The 18,946-nt window shown below is 40.1% G+C and overlaps 1 protein-coding gene across 1 annotated transcript in view; it reads left to right on the top strand.

Annotated features, from left to right (window-relative positions):
• LOC139711434 (P2X purinoceptor 4-like) overlaps positions 1 to 18,946 on the top strand; it is a 177,436-nt gene that overhangs the window by 77,180 nt on the left and 81,310 nt on the right. Inside the window, exons 2-4 of the mRNA XM_071623317.1 lie at positions 15,016 to 15,193; positions 16,403 to 16,474; positions 17,538 to 17,613. Of these exons, the coding sequence (XP_071479418.1) occupies positions 15,016 to 15,193; positions 16,403 to 16,474; positions 17,538 to 17,613 (326 nt within the window). The remainder of the gene's footprint in view (positions 1 to 15,015; positions 15,194 to 16,402; positions 16,475 to 17,537; positions 17,614 to 18,946) is intronic.

Genomic DNA, 18,946 nt, shown 5'->3' with positions numbered 1-18,946 from the left:
CTCTCGCTCAGCTGCTGATTGTGTGTAACCTCATGTCAAACCCAGAACGTGCCTTTCGGGCAAAATAAAAGATAAAATATGTCAAGAATTCGGTTCCCCGAAGAAGAGCGGTTGGGAAGGAAAGCCATGTTATTCTCCTTAGAAGACGATTTAACCGAAGAAACAAATCAAAGCGAAAACATTAAAGGAGCTGATCGATAAAAGCATTAAACTTTCCAGTCTTCTGGAGACACACATAAATGAATCAATTCCCCAGAAACAGAACAAGAGTATTGACAAACCAGGAGCTTTGATTCGGTTCTCGGAGAATCCGGATTACTCATTGTTGATTTTGTATTGAGAACATCCTGACCTGCGGATGCGGAGTGGAATCGGGTACCGGATATCAGCCCTTAGAAACCGACACGCACTTAGGCAGTCAACCAATCAGTGTCCAGACGCGGTCGTCGTCTGCTCGTAAATACGGGCACTCGATATGCATTATTTTGATCTTGTGATTGTATTGTTTTGAGGCAAAACATATAGTTCCCATATGACCGCAGAAACCGTCGATTTTTGCTCTAAAATGGAGACCTATGCATAAGAAATGTGTGAAATGACATTGTAACAACATGATTTCTGTTGCCTAACAGCGGAAATGCAAAATATTGCACCAAAAGCTACGCTGGAAGCATTTGCAATCTCTGAGCATTCCCGATAATGGTTGCTATAGTATTGTATCAATTTCAATTTTATAGAACTATTGCAGCATCATTATGCATCTGCCGAGAGTGAATCGCATATGCAGCTTAGTAGCCTTCTTCCTGCTCTCTACTGAACGGGGAGGGCGTTTCAGGAATTAAAGTCGGATACACAGACTTCTCATTAACGCATATCCCGTCAGCTAGACAAGACAGTTAGTGTGTTGGTAATGCCTTTCGATATATTGGGAGCAAAATTCTAGATGGTAGAAGACGAAATATGAACCCTTCTGAAAACTATTTTTACCTTTAAATTTACGACTGTTCATCTTCGGTCAAAGTTAATGAAATTTTGGCGCCACTCACGCGGTAGTAATTTGGATTTTGAACTCTTAAAATTCTCCTCCACTTATCCTTCATGTTCGTTATACGTGACAACACTGTATGTAATGCGACAGCGGCCAGCACCAATTAACTTGTAATTAGAAAGTAATTCCAAAAGCAATCGATTATAAAGGGAAGCATCCCCTACCCCGTCATCTCCGAAAATAGAAAATGGGATTAAATCTACACTTCAGTGGATGGCGAGGCAAAATTTAGGGGGATGGGCTGTGCCCATGTCACTTTAGATTTAGATGGTCGAAAGGCTGTCATCGTATCTGAAATCCTTTTACACTGTCTAAGATGTCTTATGTCACGTGACTAATTCTGCCAAGACGGCTCGTGATTATCATGGGACACCTGTTATAGGTTTAGTAGACAAAATTAACCAGTATTCTCTAAATTCCTTAGATGGGAAATCAATGTATAAGATTGTGGTTAGAGACAAATCTAAAATTAGACTGAGAAAATAGACTGACTTCTTAATCTATTAGATTTAGATTTTAAATCCAATATTGGGTTTGTCCCTCATCTCAATCTAAGGTATTTTGAGAGGCTACTATACATGTATCAGTTGTATAAGCTTCTGCTATTTGCATTTACTGTGCTCTTTATATCAAGTCTCAATAGTATCGTCACATTGCCATTTCTTCGAACTTTGTGTGGTTGACTTCTGGCACATTTTTGTTTTCACTCGAATGGAAGAACTTTGAAAGCCAGTCAAATGGATCGCAGCTTCTCCTATACATGAACCGCCTACAGCCGCACAAGCGTCTCAGTGTCATGTCGTCCAGTAAAGTGTAATCGCAATGTGTCGGATGAAGGTCGGAAACGCCACCGGAGCGCCATGTTCCACGCTCGTTATAGTTCCTTGTAGAATGCTTAGCACTGTTTAGCACTCTCTCCACTTGATGGATTGGCAATTCCGATAACAAGACAGGTGAATTATACCTGTTTCCTATACGAACATCAAGAGTTTGTCTCGTTAGTGCATCGACATTCATTCAACCGTCAGTGCTTTGACACTGTGAGCTATGATCCAATAGAAGTAAGATTATCGATGAAAAACAGTGGAATAACAGACTCTTTGTAACAGATTGTTTAACCCTTTCTGTGCCAAAGCCTTTGGATTGTGTCTATACAATGTTGGTGGGTTTTCTGTGCCACAAGGCACTCAGAGCGCACAACGGGTTAACATATCGACATAATAGTATGGAAACAAAGTTCAAAACAAACGCACACCGGAAGTCCCCTCAAGGAGGGATAACTGAATCAATAGTTCACAAAATGGGTGGGGTTGGTATGCATTCGAACATCGAGTCCTAAGTTGTTGAATTAATACGCATGTCTGATAATTCCCGCACTCAGTTTCTCTTTGGCTTGGGTGCAACAATGCAAAGAATTACATGCAGGACTTGTCAGTCATGCCTCGAAAATTTTAACTCCTCGTTTGATAACGTTTTCAAAAACTAGCAGTCTTTAATCGAATTAATGTTATGCGGATACGGGGCGTCACTCTTCATGCCTGCTTTAAATGACTTCGATTAGTATCAATTAGTAGCATAAGCAACGTTGTTATTCATATTCTTTCTCTCAAATTGTCCGAATAGCATTCAAAATCCCCCGCCCCCTAATTGGCTTCATTCCGCTGCACATTGCGTATTCGCATCATAGCGCGCCTCGCCCATTACGGTCGGCCGATGCATTCATGAGGGGAGTCACTCAGCCAAATGAGTTCTTAGCCAGCCTTTAATTGAAATTAGAATATGAATCTCTGTTCAGACGGCGCGTCATCTCTACGTCCTTACTAAAGTCGATGATGAATAGACATACACTGACTATTTTCAAGAGCAAGTTAACATCTGGAAAGTGTTTATACATAATCTGGAAGTTATTACTTTTTGCTGCAATCATTAGTATTAATTGTTGTTGTCTTCATCATAATCGTCCATTGTCATTTTTTATCATCATCATGATTATTATCATCATAATCCTCTTAAGCAGGTATCACAAATGTTTTCGTTCTTTATTAGATTTACGGCATATTCCGCTAGCTGGGTGACTATACATTCTAGGCTCAGACATATTTTTTTTCTGTCGAATAGGAAAATTTGAATGGTTCACCATTATAGTTGCTTCCGTGCGTCTGGCATACATGTAACACCTTCGTTCTTACTAAGTATCCCCCACCCCTCATCAATGTTAACCCTCAAGTTGCTCTTCACAGGATTTTCTCACTTCTCTTCACTGTAAGCGGCAGTCATCCTCTTATATACACTCGGTACTCACGCACTATATTCACTGAAATTTGAATTGCAAGTCTCCTTATCAACCGGAGGCCAACGTGATTCCTAAATTACTCTCCGCACGGTGAGCTTTCACGCGCGTATATACATTGTCTCGTAGCATCCAGTATTTTGACCATCACACGCGTCTTATTTAGTCCTGACAACACTGCCCTAAATGGAATCCCGTAATGGCCATTACGGTTAATCCTTGACCACCTGAAATCCTCCTTAGCGTTTTATTTCCTTTCAAATTGCTCAACGAGTTCTGCGAACGAGGCCACTAAAAGCGCAATCAGCGCTGTCTGAATGCGCGAAGAAGGTCGAATATTATGATCATCCGCTCACAACGACTGTTCTCTCTGAGACGTTCAATTAATGAAAGATGGCATCTGAATGCTACCGTAAAGGAGTCCGCTTGGCCCCAGTACAGGTAGATTCCTTCCAGCGATTCCTGGCCTAGATTCCCATTAAGTCTCTGCACCTTTTGGCCAGCAACACCATATTATAAACGCTGTGAGTGTTCAGCTTTCTCCGCTCGAATCTACGACCGGAGAGTAATCTCTTTTTGTTCAAAATTAGTTTTTTTGGGGGTAATGAAATTACTCCTTCGTATATTATGTTCTATTGATTTTTTTTGTGTGTTAATACTCCTTATTTAATACACTTGCTTCTTCCTCTTATTTTTTGGCATTTCTTTCTTTAGATTCAAACGTTAGCCCTAAATCATTTAGACTCTCTACAAGGAAAAAAAGGACTGTATTCATCTGGCATCATTTAAATTGTACGTGATCATTATTTCACAATGCCGGTGATACTGCATTAGTAAACCCTCGGGCAGATACTATTCAAGTCCTATATATCACCCTCTTTTCAATCATCCGTCTGCTTTTTCTTGATTAAGCTTCTCCGTCTACAGAAAGGAAGAAGTATTTTGAACGACACAGATTTAAAAATTTCATGATAGAAATTCAGTGTGAGATGTTTTGACTGTTTACTGTCTTTTGCTTAAGTCTTGATGAAGAGATTATTTTGCGGTTTCTGGTTTTCTTGCTCTTTCTGAGAGCCACCTTGCACGGGTTTAAAGTCTGCCTGTATCAGTACTAGATATATTCCTTTCGCTATGCAGTAAAACCGGCTTCTTCTTCTTCTTCTTCTTCTTCTTCTTCTCTCTCTCTCTCTCTCTCTCTCTCTCTCTCTCTCTCTTTTGAGATGAGAAGCCTGACTTTTATGCAAGTCTACGTATTTTCCTGCAGTCCTATCGCTAAAGAATGGTGTTTGGTTTAGCAATACCAGTACTGTGGATCGAAACACAGATCGTGTAGGAAAATTTATAGTCCACAGCTACTTCATATACTACTCAATAATGGTCTCGCTATTGCAGTTTTGTGTGCCTAATAAACTATATATGCTGTGTGTGCGTTTTTTGTGTAACTTGTGTGTGTGTTTATAAAAACAAATTGTGAGTATGTGTGAGTGCGTTATATTGTGTACCAAGCAATCTGATCATCACGTCGGTGATATTGATATTTTCACTTCTTCTCCCCTTTGTCGATCGTCCATCTTTGGATGACACCCTCCTCTTGGCGGTATGCTTCCTTTAAGTCTCAGCTTTGCCTAAACCTTTCTACGTCACAGACAGTAAGACTTTGTAATGCCTGTGGATGGGACGCTTTTATGTGATTAACTGCCGTCGAGATATTTCACGATCATCACTCACGCGTTGCCGACATATCTCGGGGCGACATTCGCGGAATGAAGATGAGAGCAAATAGCGATCTTGAGTCCAATTCAACAAGTTTATTAGCAGAGTATTAGACAGGCAGAGAGATCCATAACCCAAGGATTACAAAAGGACAAAATTCTGACACCTCGCAAGTCATCCATTCCACGAAAAAAAAAAATAAGAAGGAAAACCACCACAAAACCGACACGACAAAACAATGTTAAGAGTCAACCGCTTTTCATCAACTCTTCATTCGCTCTCCCGCTCCTTTTGATTTGCTTCGAAATAATGAATGACAATTTGGCCGCGATGGCTGTCGGTGATAAGAAAGTAGACAGCGTTGCCTAGCAACGTGTATCATCTCTTTCGGTCTTCGAGGAGAGCAGTGGAGAGGGGGGTAAATCAATCAGGGGGAGTAGGTGGAATGTGGCCAAACCTATAGCTGCCCGGAGCATTCGGCTGGATCGCCGAGGGGGAGAAGGCCGTAATCAGTTGTCATCCAGCACGGCGGGGCGATTGTGCACGCCTCATCGCAGACAGAGCACGCGCCAGCTCCTTAATAACGCTCAGCTTTACATCCAATAATGCGGAACGAAAATCATATGTCCATTGCGTGTCTACGAAGATTGCCAAAACTGCAGAGAGACGCCAGAGCTTTACCTGGATGACTCGCGCTTCAGATTCTTGATTTCAATTTTCCCCCTCAATATCCCGCAATTTTTCAGTGCTTTTAATGCTTGACGGAAATAAGATAAAAGGCAGTCATTTTTTACTCCCCTTTCATGACCATTGTCGTCTGTTTTGTTTTATTTGCTTGTTAGCTTGCTTGTTTTTTGGCGGGGTGTCTTTGGTTTTGTGCTACATGTAGGTATAGGTATTTTTCAATCTTTAATTTAATTATCATATTGTACAGTACAAAAACTTTTCAACATTACACGCACCATATTTGAACTTTGGTATTCAGAAAAATATATATATCATTTCGAACATTTACTTTACCAGATTTTGTTCTCAGTCGTATATGCTACAGATGTTCACGATGCTCGTAAAAACGTATTCCCTATTAGCAGCTTAAAAACTGAAGAAAAAAACGTTATCTATGATAACGGGGAAGAATGATAAATACATGTAAGTCACCTATACAGGAACTATCTATGAGCCCGATAAGAGTTGAGGACCATAATTCTCGAAAGTTTTAAATCTATAACTGCCTTTAAGCAACGAAATTTTCACTTTGAAGACCTTGATAAGCTGAAGGATATCTTAATTGCTTCAATTGCGACTTTGGACCGCGATGCTGAAATATACAGTGCACGCGGGACGGAAGTATGGCTACCATGATTGCATCCCATCAACCACTAGCCATGATGCTTTAAGGTATATAAACTGAGTAGAATATATTGGACGATGACTGAATCATGACCGTTAACATCAAAGTAAGTGACCATGTTGTGAAACCGGCGTGTTAATTGCGACCCTCTAATGGATGCAAAAAAAAAAAAAATGTGAGAAGAGATTAATTTGCAGAACGTTTGGAGCAAGAGACAAGGAGTTAGCAAACAATACCATGGCAACGAGATGCCGTAGTGATGTTGAGTGTGATGCGGTCTGGCAACAAACGCATACAGGTGGTTTTGTGTCATGGCTGATGCCAATCATTGTATCACTCCCCGTGCTTGCTAGGCCTCAGCGAGTACAGAAATCTCTATAATGAGGAAATTAATGACACATTTTTTTGCGCATCATTAGTATAATCATCCGCAACCTTGCCGTTGAATGATAAACGATGACGACTAGGGAAGGTATCATTATTAATTTGATTGATTGATATGACGCAGTTCAATTTGCAGTGCATTCGATTTGAGTTACACCCATCTAGTAATGCATGAAGCTGTCGTCACACATTTTCAATATTGACATGCCTCTTCTGAAAAAAGAGAGAGAATGAAATATGAACATCGAATTAACTCAAATTAGATTGAATTTCATTAACTCCTGGAACTTCAAGGTCATTGTGAATGAGCAACATATCAAATGATATAAAAGTAGTAATTCCTTGACGATAAGGGGGCAAGTCGGAAGGGAATTAGCATTAAAAAGATATATTCAGATTCTGTTTTCCCCTTTCACTTTCCCCTCTGTTCTTCCTTATTCTAGCTTCAAATATCACTACATTTAGACCACACTGTGTACAACTGTGCCATCAATATCACTATGACTTCAACACGACAACTTTTATATCTATACCATGGCCATAAACACAAGTCAGTACTATTGCTACTATTCTACTGCTGCCACTTTTATCACAACTTATGCTACTATCTACTCACACCATTCTGACAGCTACTTTTGATAATAAAGGACGTGTACAACTGCCACCGCTATTACCGCAGCTACTGTTCCATATACGGTAAAACTATACTTCTACCACCTCTAAGTTCGACAACTACTTCCACTGCTTCTGCGAGTATACATGCTACTATCATGGGACTATAACGCTACTTTGCTCCTACTTAATCATTACCACCTCTTTATCTGCTCAGATCACCAATCCCGCAACTACTTTTACTTCTCACATTAACTTTTCCATTCCAACGCGGAATACCCCCTCTGCTTCTGGTCGTTCCGGAGCAAGTTTCTTTTTCCATTACATTTGCTCCTCCACACCCGGCAATAGTGAGCGAAAAAACGGGACTACCAGCAACATACTGGTTGACATGATTGATGTCCTTTTCGCAACTGATTGACAAATTGCCCAACATCGAGGTAAGTAAGCACTGAAGTAATCAGTGTTTAAAAGTAGCCATGATAAAAATGACGGGTACACTGTAAAAACATCGGTGTTAAATCTAACACCACGGGTGTTAAATCTAACACCGATCAAACTTCAATAAAGGACCACACCCACAGGTGTTAAAAATGCACTGTGATGGTGTTGAAAAGTGTTCACCTGACACTTCGTGGTGTTAATTTGACACTGTACCTGGTGTTATTTTGACACTGCACTGGTGTTAATTAAAAAATGACACCACATGGTGTTGATTTGATATTTGTTGGTGTTAATATCAATGGTTTAACACCCGTCCAGCTTCAATAAGAGACCACACCAGCTGGTGTTACTTTGGTGTAAATTTATTTTCACATTTTTTTAAAAATCGAGTATTTTAATGTAAAATTCTTGATCGTCTTGTTTAAATTAAAAATCAACAAGAAGTGCAGTTACTAAGAAACTCTTCAAAAAACAGTTTACAATTTGGAAATGACACCCGTTGGTGTTAATTAAACACCATAAATGAGCACCGAAAATTTAACACCAGCTCGGTGTTCACTATTTCACACCGGACTTTTTGCAGTGTATACATACTCAAGGGCGGTGAGTTAGCTCAGTCTGTAGCGCGTCTACCTCACGATCCAAAGGACCCGGGTGTGATTCCTGGGTCCGACTGAGCAATGTTGTTTGTAATCATACCGTCCCCTCTAGTAATACTAGGGACAAAACACTCTGTCCCTCACATAGGACATAAAATGGAGGTCTCGTGTGTGACAGTCACAACTCGTGTACGTAAAAGATCCCGCTTCATTTATCCATCGCAAAGTGGTGAAAGAGAAGGGTGTTTAACCCGGTGAAGTGGTCCCGCCTAACATTCAACTGGACACTATAGACCAGCTATTCAGCTGAATATGGGCTATCCAGCCATCTTCGTAGATGGAAAAGAAACAAACAACTAGGGCTGGATTTGAACCAACAACCTCCTGATCACAGGACAGGCGTCTTATCCACGAGACCACGAGCTTCCGTGCAACAGCTAGTGCTAGCTTTAATCCTTATAGCATGCAGGGGGTTATACATGTTTATTCAAATCAACCATGCTTTTTTATTTATTTTTATTCATTTTCGAGTTGTTTTCATTGCAACTAATTCACAAATTGCCCCAAATCGATGTAAATAAGCATTTTAATTAATGTTGTAGAAGTAGCCATAGTAACAAAAATCATGCGCATACATACTCGGGCTGGATTCGAACCAACGACCAGCGAAGTTATTGATGTAGCTGTTCTGGGCTTGGCTCTTTGGTAAAAGAGGAGGGACAAAGAAAGAGAGAGAGAGAGAGAAAGAGAGAGAGAGAAAATGGGATGAAGAGAGGGGAAGAGAGCAGGAGAAATGGAGAGAGAAGTGGTGAAGGATATGAAGAAAGAGAGCTATTGACAGAGGGGGGGGGGGGACGATCTGAGATGAGCTCAAGTGAAGTATTGCACGGATGAGGAACAGCGTCTAAACCCTCGGTTTGGTTGCTTGCAGACATCAGTCAGTTTACGGCTGGTGGTTTTCAGTCCGGCACTGGACAAGGGAGATGGGAAAGATGGGGAGGGGGAGAAATGACCAGTATCCACGAGGAAAGCTGAGAAATGGATGATGATATCTTTAGCTTGCTGTGATTCAGTTTATTTCTTTTTCTCAGAACACTAGCCATTCAATATCTATTTGTTTTTAATTCTATAACACATCCTGTAATCCTTTTTCGCGCAATGAGGGTGCAACACATATAGTTGCAGAAGACGCAATGATCAGATAGGGACAACGTTATCTATTCAAAATTTGTGGAATAGAATGTTTTGATTAATTCTTAGAGATGATGATAGATCTTTCTTTTCTCAACATTCCTCGGAGAATCCGTACACGTCGGGTTAATACCAGTCACTTGAAAACCTTTCGTTCAGTTAAACTTTGACTACAACCCTTTAAATGTGATTGGATCCACTTCATATAGAGAGAGAAAGGAGGTGAGCCCGCCCTCCTTGTCCTCAAAGCTGCCAGGCAGAACAGTGACCCTATGGCGTGGGGGACGTAATCTCCTCTCCCTGAACCCCCAGCGCCATCTCTCTCGATCGTCTCCCGGGACTCTTCGGGGAGAGAGCATCACTTATTGCCCTGCTGACGAAAGCTCGCTTCTTGATTGTCTTAGCGGGTGGCTCAAGAAGACGGGCTTTGATGAACTTGCAATAATTGTCGATCCGAGTGACGGCCGACAAGTTTACACAGCCATAACAATTCATCCTCTTGACTCGGTGACAGTGACATGTGATGGACTCAACGTCCCAATTAGGCCTTCTGACATCATCACTGTCAACAACAAAAAAAAGAAGGAAACTGTCGGCAAATTCTTGACCAATTATTAGTTAAGGATTTTTATGAGCTGTGACGTCAGGGTCTACCAATTGTGCGTGACAACTGTGCGTGTCTTTTCCCGCCTTTAATCTCTCGATTGCCTGCGAAGTCTGCTTATCCAAAGGAATAACGTGAACGCACTGATCATTTCGTAATTACGCATTAAAGTGTACAGGATCATCATTGTTTTCTTATCAACGTTAATGATTTCTTTAAAGCTTTGTAATATCTATCACGAAATGAATCTTTAGATGAAAGCGACCAATATCCCTGTGTGTACAATAGAATGTTGTTAAACAAAACTGAAGCAACCAAAAGCAAAGCAGGTACTTATTCTCCCGCCTGTACGAAAGTCGTCACTGACCGCGTGGTTTCTACAACAAAACTATAGTAATTTTATTATTCAAAAATGATCCACATGAACGCTCATCGTTCTGCCCAAAGCCATTCATCGACGTTACTCTTCAATGGTCAATGGTAGAAGCTGTAGGAACTAGTGACCTCCGAATGTTTCATTACGATTCCTGTCGCATGGCTAGTCTTCCATCCAATGCTCAGGAGAGCTTCGAGGTCAGAGTCAATGGCCGGCCGAGTAAAGGATTCAAAAAGTAAGATACGTGCCGTACTACTTAACAGGGATTTCAATGTACGGGACTGGCATCGGTAAAGACAGCCTTCAGGTCATGGAAGTTGATGATGTTATGATGATAAAGACCCTTACCATTTGTCTTGGAATTGCACAAGTTTTTCCTAGATGTATCGAAATCGTTGGATATCGAAAGGCGACATCCTGCGCCAGAGTGTCTCTCAGGATGTTGATTAAAAAAAAGAGACGTTGAAGTCCATTCATTTACAAACCAATTGAATTTATATTCTGTGCTAAAAAAAAAATAAAAAAAAAATCCATCTTCACGTGGATATTTTTGTCCCATGATTGATAGTCGTATCTAGGTTTCGTCTCTGCATAATGAGAAGCAATTCGCATAAAATCAGAGTCATAATTGACCAAGCTGCATAATAAGTGAAATTTGATGACGGTTTCTTCATCGTTGGCTAGACGTGATAGTGTTTATGATTAACAACGCTTCTCGCAAACTATCGTACTTCATTCTTGAGGAATACACCCTACATGTACAATTCTGTGTGATTTTCTTGGAAAATGCAGAAATAAAATGAATAAAAACTAAAACTGAACTGGACTGAAATTGATCTGAATGCAGTGGTGTGTGCTGCATTCACAGTTTACCACCTATTCAACCACAGGGCATCTTTATAAATTATATTTAAAAAAACAGGCCAGAGCGGGTGTAATGGCTTGCAGAGCTCATAGCCACATTCGGTTCCCTGAGTTCTTCATAGCTAGCACTGCACAGGCATGCGAGATCAAAAATCTAAATACCCAATGCCATGGGAGGCGCACAAAACGACGGGACTTTTAGGGCCGTCTGGAAGATATTTCAAAGAAAATGTTGAGAATATGCCCCAAGAGGGCTTCTATAAACAAGAAAATTTACTACCACTCCTTGATGTCTGGAGAGAAAACGACAATGGCAGAAATACACACACTCCAGAGAGGTATCCTCGGGAAATAACTCAAAGCTTACGACTGTCGCGGGAGTCTAAGTGAGATGGATTTGTCTGGGGTCTGAATTGGGGCTCCATCATTTCATTCATTTTCGACAGAGAGCTGACAAACACACATGCAATGGGATGACACACGATGAACCTTAGAATTTGGGGAGAAGCCATCGGCAATGACACACACACACCCACGCACACACACATACACACATATACACGCACACGCACACGCACACACACACACACCACACCCGCGCACGCACACACATCACGCACTGCATAAAATGCAATTATGTTTAAAGCACACCGCGAAATGTCAATAAGTCTCCTATAGAGACAACAGAATCAACATTGGCCATGAATGGCAAGACACTGTTTAACAGCTTTCTCGATCCTTACGAGTGGGGCTCATATTTTGACTCTTTGTTGATATCATACCAAAGATGTAGCACGTTTTGTTATTTGCAAACGAGATTCGATTCCAACTTTATGAACCACTCCCCCCCCCCCCCCCCCCCCCCCCCCTCGGCATTTATCAGAGATACAGTACAGACACAGAGATATTAATGCGCACACAAACACACAAACGCGCAAACATAAAAACACACACACACATGCTCAATCACAAGAATAGAAAGCTACATCAGCATGATCAACGCGATAGTCCCGATTTATCCAGATTTAGAACACGTAACAAGAGATCTAGATGGGCCACGGTTTTGTATTTTCTTCTTCGATAAGATTTCTCTGCTTTCCTTGAGAGCGGCCTACTTCTGAGAGATCGGAGATAAAACGTGCATTACAGTAAGAGAGAGTGAGAGAGAAAAAAATATCACTGGCGAATATGTATCGCTTTACGCATGCCATAAACGAATCCTCCTCCAGTCTTACTATGCTTACAGGCTCCTTTTTGTGACCTTTAAGAGGTGTGCAAGCATCCCTTCGTTACACTGTCATTAGTACTGCATTCTTGCGCCAGATCTGAAGGTAACACAACTAAAATATTTAACTCGGCAGCTCAATAATTGACGTTACACCCGTCCCATTCTTCATTTTGAGCTAGATGAAGGAAAAAAAAAAGAAAAGGTCGCCAAAGCAAACCTTTGCCGCAATCCTCAACAAGACGAAAGATGGCAGTGGAGTCCCCACGTCATGAAACTCTCACTACATTCATGTATTGTAAATGCGCCAATACACATCAAACATGCATCAAGCATTATAGTCATATTTTCCTGAGCATGATTACGTACAATTCGCCTGGGCCGAGTACCCAGCGGGCGTTAACTCAAGGTGGAATATCAAATATTTGTCTTTTAGCTACATTAGACACCACCCCGGACCTGTTACAAAATAATCTCTCTTCGTTATTAAAATACCCGGCAGCATGGCCTGGTAGCATGGGTAACCACTAATGGAAGGCTGGCCCGACTCGGATTGATTATACTGTCGTGTATTCGGGAATCCCCGTAACGAATTGTGTACAGCTTTTATGACTGGTGTCTATGTCATGTATGTCGGTACACACACAGCCGAAGAATCTCGAACGTTACCGATGAGCGTACGCTTCGATGCACATGAAATAATATTATCCGCTGACGGGGCGATTCTGTTCTAGCACGCCTGCGCCAGTCGTGGTTTTCGAATGTGCTCCGATGTGCAGCGATTGAAGGATCGATTCATTCGAGCCATGCCTTTTTCTCCCCACTCTATCGAGCCCTAAGGAGACTTCCGGTTGATTTTCAGACTTTTATATTTGAACAACTATAAATTAGTTATACTGAGTACAGAGTTTCAGATTGGGGTGATTGGGGTGAGGAATAAGAATGTTTCAAAATCTATAACAAATTGCAATGAACAAGGATGATGAAATGGCAGCTTCACCATAAGAATACATGAGTTCAGGCTCATTGAAGCAGAACAAAAGAAGAAGGCAAGCATATATTCTACACAGGTGAACTTGTTAAGCAAGTGGTATTTTAATGTAATTACACTGCTACTTTTCTGAAATATGTGAAGCTCCTATGTCATCAACATTGTCCAGTGTAATTTGTTGAAGATATTTCAGAGTATTGGTTTCTCTGTTCAAGAACCACAATAAATTCCACAAATCTATACATAGAGCTGTCGATTTATGTACTACATGATGTGAAATTATGAAAATCATCTGGAATGCCCCTTTAAGAGAGGGAGAGAGAAGCCAACCAACGATGATTTCTTTTTTGTTTCGAAATACCCCACCTTTTTGATCGGAATTAAATAGATAGAGATATCCGCAATGACAGGTGGAAGACAGGTGGTAAATAAGGAGGGTTTAGGTTGGGGATGAGTGAGTCAAACTCATATACAAATTATGCCTTTTTTCCCCATGGTCTAATGAACGCAGATATAATTAAAAAGGCAGTTTGCCAAGTGATGCGTGAAGGGGGCATGTATGTAAGTCATACTTTCAAGGATACTTCCAAGAACATCCGCATCCTCTGTTGACTGGTGAAATGGTACCGAAGCCGGCTCATAATCTGGAGTGTTTTTTATTATGGTCGAATGTTAACAGCTTTTGCTTACGTGTGCTAATGTGAGTTGAGCATGTGCATCTAAACATTCTCTTCCGGATGTTTCAATGAGATGGTCGGAAGGGATCGGTAAATTGACTGCTGAAAAACGGCAGCGCCCTCAGTGTTCTGTGTTATTTGTTATGCAATATTTTTCATTTGGGACATGGGGGATGGGTAAAAACGAGGGTCTACATACTACGTATTTTAACAATCAACATTGTCGTTTTTGTGGGATTAATCTCAAAAGTGCTGTGAAAAGATGATATTGATCACAGTGGTGCTATTTATGATGATGATAATATCACAATAATTTTGATGATGATAATATGCATGATTAATTTCAAGGGACCCTTGTACCATTATTGTAGTGCGCAAACACTTTGCATGTGTTGTCCAATCTACGATCATCATGATTATGTATCGTGTGTTTGCATACACACGTACACACACACAACCACAAAAACAACAACACGCATATAAACTGTGTCACATGTACAAGTCTATACTTACATCATACAAATGTCATGACATGGATTGAATACTTGTCTTCCTCGTTTAATGCGCAACCCACAAGGTTACGGAACAAAATTTTTGACTCTAATCATTTTGTCTCTTGTTGTGTCGTTTCTGTGATGTTCTACAGGTATGTAATCATTTGGCAGAAAGGCTATCAAAGTATAGACACGGTCGAAGGGTCTGCAACGTCCAAGCTTAAAGGGGTAGCTTACACAAACATCACCAATTCTTCCAAGCTACGAACACCTTTCCCAGAGCGCTACAACAGAGTGTGGGATGTCCCCGATTACGTCATACCTGCCCAGGTAAACAATGAAACGTCTCATTGGAAAAGAAAAAGGAGTAATGATGGTCACAGCACATCGGTGATTGTGGAATGGACCAATCTTTTTACGGTGGTAACATAAAGATAAATGGCTGGAAAATCCTAAAAAGATATTCCTTTTGTATTTCGTAATTTAAGCATTGGGGAAAGTCTGATCGTTATTTCTATGACACCAATTTGGTCTAACTGCTTAAAGTTGTCCTCTTTTCTTGTTATGGATCTGATGATTTTGTGTTTACACATTTTAGGTAAAGAAAAGCAAGTTTACTGGTCATATGTAGTGCTGGTAAAGAGAAAGGGCACAAGATATCAACTCACATTTTGTCAATTCCTACAGTGCAGACACAAATGCAGTATAAGATAGAAATAAAATCTTCTGGCTTGAAAAAGTTTAGTAAAATCAATAAAAATCAAGCTACGATAGAAACCTGAGAATGTGTACTTAAGGTATGTGATTGATTAACAGTAAACGCTTTAAGAATATTTATACGTTCGTTAAAATATATGTATTTTATCCGCACGGACCTGCGGAAGAACAGTCTTCGGACTGAAGTATGTTGCCGTGCTTAAATAAATGAATGAAATGAAATGAAACGAAATGAAATGAAATGAAATGAAATGAAATGAAATGAAATGAAATGAAATGAAATGAAATGAAATGAAATGAAATGAAATGAAATGAAATGAAATGAAATGAAATGAAATGAAATGAAATGAAATGAAATGAAATGAAATGAAATGAAATGAAATGAAATGAAACTGTCAAAAAGTGTTTGATGTATGCTAAAAATTAATGTTCTTTTTTATTCATATTGGTAACATCATGATTCCGACAGATGATAAAAGTGATATGATATTAACATAGCTAAAAGCTCATTAGGTTTCCTTCTTTTTGTATGAGTGAATCCCTATATATTAGCATAAATCTCTAAAGTCACTTTCAGACAGTGATCCTTGACCTCGAGGATAATAATCGTAACGAAATCGACCGTGCGACACTTGACGCCCCATGGAGCTTATCCTCGAAATTAGCTTATAATCCTCGAGATTAAGGATCACCGTCTGAATGTAACTTTAATCAGAAGATAACAAAGACAGTGAGCTGCACTATTTCTAAACACAATAATTGATGACGAAGATGAAATGTCACGATAAACCATCACCAGTTCATCGGACTTTCTTTCACTAGCAAACGAACGGCTTCTTTGTGATGACGAACATGGTCTTATCGCCAATGCAGTCGAGAGGGGCGTGTCCGGAAGTAAGTCCCGCCCATTTTTTTTTTAAAGCACATTCAGTTTTTCACTTCTCACGCATTCTGCACCCTTCTTGCTCGCCCGTTTGTTTGTTTTTTTTTGTTAGCTTTACTTTTATTAGTAACCATTTCGTGGCTTTTATCAACTTGTGTGTGTTTTTCTTCATTGTTGAATGGCTAAATCGGTTGAGAATTGAGTTAGATTGGATTGAATTGAATTGAATCACATACATTCAGGGCATTTGATTTGTATCAATTCAAAATTTTCTGTTTTTAGTTTCTCGCTGCATTTCATGAGGCATTCCTGACATTTGTTTAGTCTGCTGTCATCCACTTCCTCCTCCTCGTTGGTTCTACATCTAGCTATCTCAACAATCCTCGACATTTTGCGCTCCCCCTTTTTTACATTTCCTTGTAGATCTTCAGAGTTCATTCACTTTATTCGCGCTTACTTTTGTCATGGAGCGATGAACAACATTTTGCTGTAACAGTTACGATTGTGTCCCATATTCAGCAAGATGTTCAGCAAATGCGGAATGCAAGCTTAATCGCGTCGAATACGATTTTTTTTTTCTCCAAGGGAGATTATATATATTTTTTATATCAGTTCTCAATGAGTTATTTATTCAGCACGGTATAAGTTACGTTTACAGTAGAACAAAAGCCTATAGAAACACTGTATACAAGACATTTAACCGTTCCCTTAGCAACACTTGAATCAAACAACTGATTTGTTGGAGACGCCTTTTACGACGGATGTTACACAATGTTTTCACATGAACTGATGAGCATTTTACTTTTTAGATACACAAACACACAAAAACGTACATTATTGTACCTTTATCTTACATTATTCCATGATAATAAGTTATGATTCTCTTCCTCTATCTCTCTCTTTTTGCTACGCGTTAATATTTATTTATTTACTTATTTATCTATTTATTTATTTATTCATCTCTCTCTCTATCTATATATTTATCTACCTATTCATTCATTTATTTATTCATAATTGCCTTATTGATTTATGTTTATAATACATCTTGTTATCAATTCTCTGTCGTCTTTCCAGGATCCAGACATCGACCGTGAAAAATGCCAATCAGACCACGACTGTAGAACAGACGATGCCATCATCACAGGAAACGGTGAGGGCGCACTGTATCTCTTTATCTTCTTACAGCCATTATGTGTTTTATAATAATTTGAATTCTGACGTTCTTAGCCAGCTTTCTATGAAAATTTCATTTTATTGTTTCTCTCATCTTCGTTCCAAATAGAATCTATCAGGTCAAAATAGTTTTTGTTCACAGCAACTGGATTAAAAAAAAATATATTCGAAAGCAATATCTGAGAAAATTAAGTTAAGAAGAGTAGTATCGGTAATATTTCTTGCAACATTTTGCAAAGAGAACAAAAAATGATATTATTTTCTCACGTTCCTGAGCACAGGATCGGTTTTCATCCCAATTAATGGCAGCCCTTATTGGATTGTGACATATTTAATTACCTGTCAATCACGTATTCACAATTTTGCGCGCATTACTGCATTTCTTTCCAAGTTTGGAACACACGCACACCCACACACACACACACACACACACACACACTGTCTCTCCATATTGAGACACTGTAATAGTGTGCGAATTTTCACAAAGTTGACAATGTGTGCACAGGGATTTAGTATGTGTGTTTACATTTATTATTATTGTATGTGTATTGGTGTCTGTATCTGCGCGTTTGCCTGTGTCGATTGAACACCTACGCGTGTTAATATACGCGAAAGGAACAAAAGACCTGCGACAAGGTACCTCAGTAAATGCATCTGAATATCGGAATACATTATAGGGCTTTTTACACTTTTTACACTGGCCCCGGACCAACGGTGGGGCTAAGAGGGGGGGGGGGGGGGGCCTTAGCCCCACCGTTGGTACGGGACTATCCTTAGCCCACTTTCTGTTTACACTCGTTTTTGCCAAAGTGGGCTAGCCCCACCGATAGTACGGTACTATCTGGCCCTGCAAAATAGCAGGGGTTAGCACCGCAATTGCGGTGCCAAGCAAGTGAGTGTAAACAGAACGAAAAAATAATCCTGGGCTAAGCGACGGAGACGAAGTCCGACCCTCACTGACCAATCAGAAACGAGGTAATCAAGTGCTGCCGGTGCGTGCGTGTACGTGTACAGTACACAGCGTAATTATGAATATTCATGTGGTTTGGAAAGTCCGGGGCTAAGAAATACGAGTGTAAAAAGGTCAGTTTTCTCCTTAGCCCCGGACAAGAGATAGTACGGGACTAATTGTCGAGTGTAAAAAGCTCAAAAAATTGGTACGGGACTAACGATAGTCCTGGGTCAGAGAAAGTCCGGGGTTAAGAAACACAAGTGTAAAAAGCCCTTTTGTCATCTTATTCTGCTTGACGAAAAAGCTTCATATACTTCTCTCCCCTAAGAGACATTTTTATTCCTGTTTTTATTCAAAT

The sequence above is a fragment of the Diadema antillarum genome, unplaced genomic scaffold (assembly GCF_040938485.1).
Source record: "Diadema antillarum isolate AM-2024a unplaced genomic scaffold, OU_Dant_1.0 seq00001659_RagTag, whole genome shotgun sequence".
Taxonomy (NCBI): domain Eukaryota; kingdom Metazoa; phylum Echinodermata; class Echinoidea; order Diadematoida; family Diadematidae; genus Diadema; species Diadema antillarum.
The sequence above is the reverse complement of the archived record's forward strand: the minus strand, read 5'-3'. Positions and strand labels throughout refer to the sequence as shown.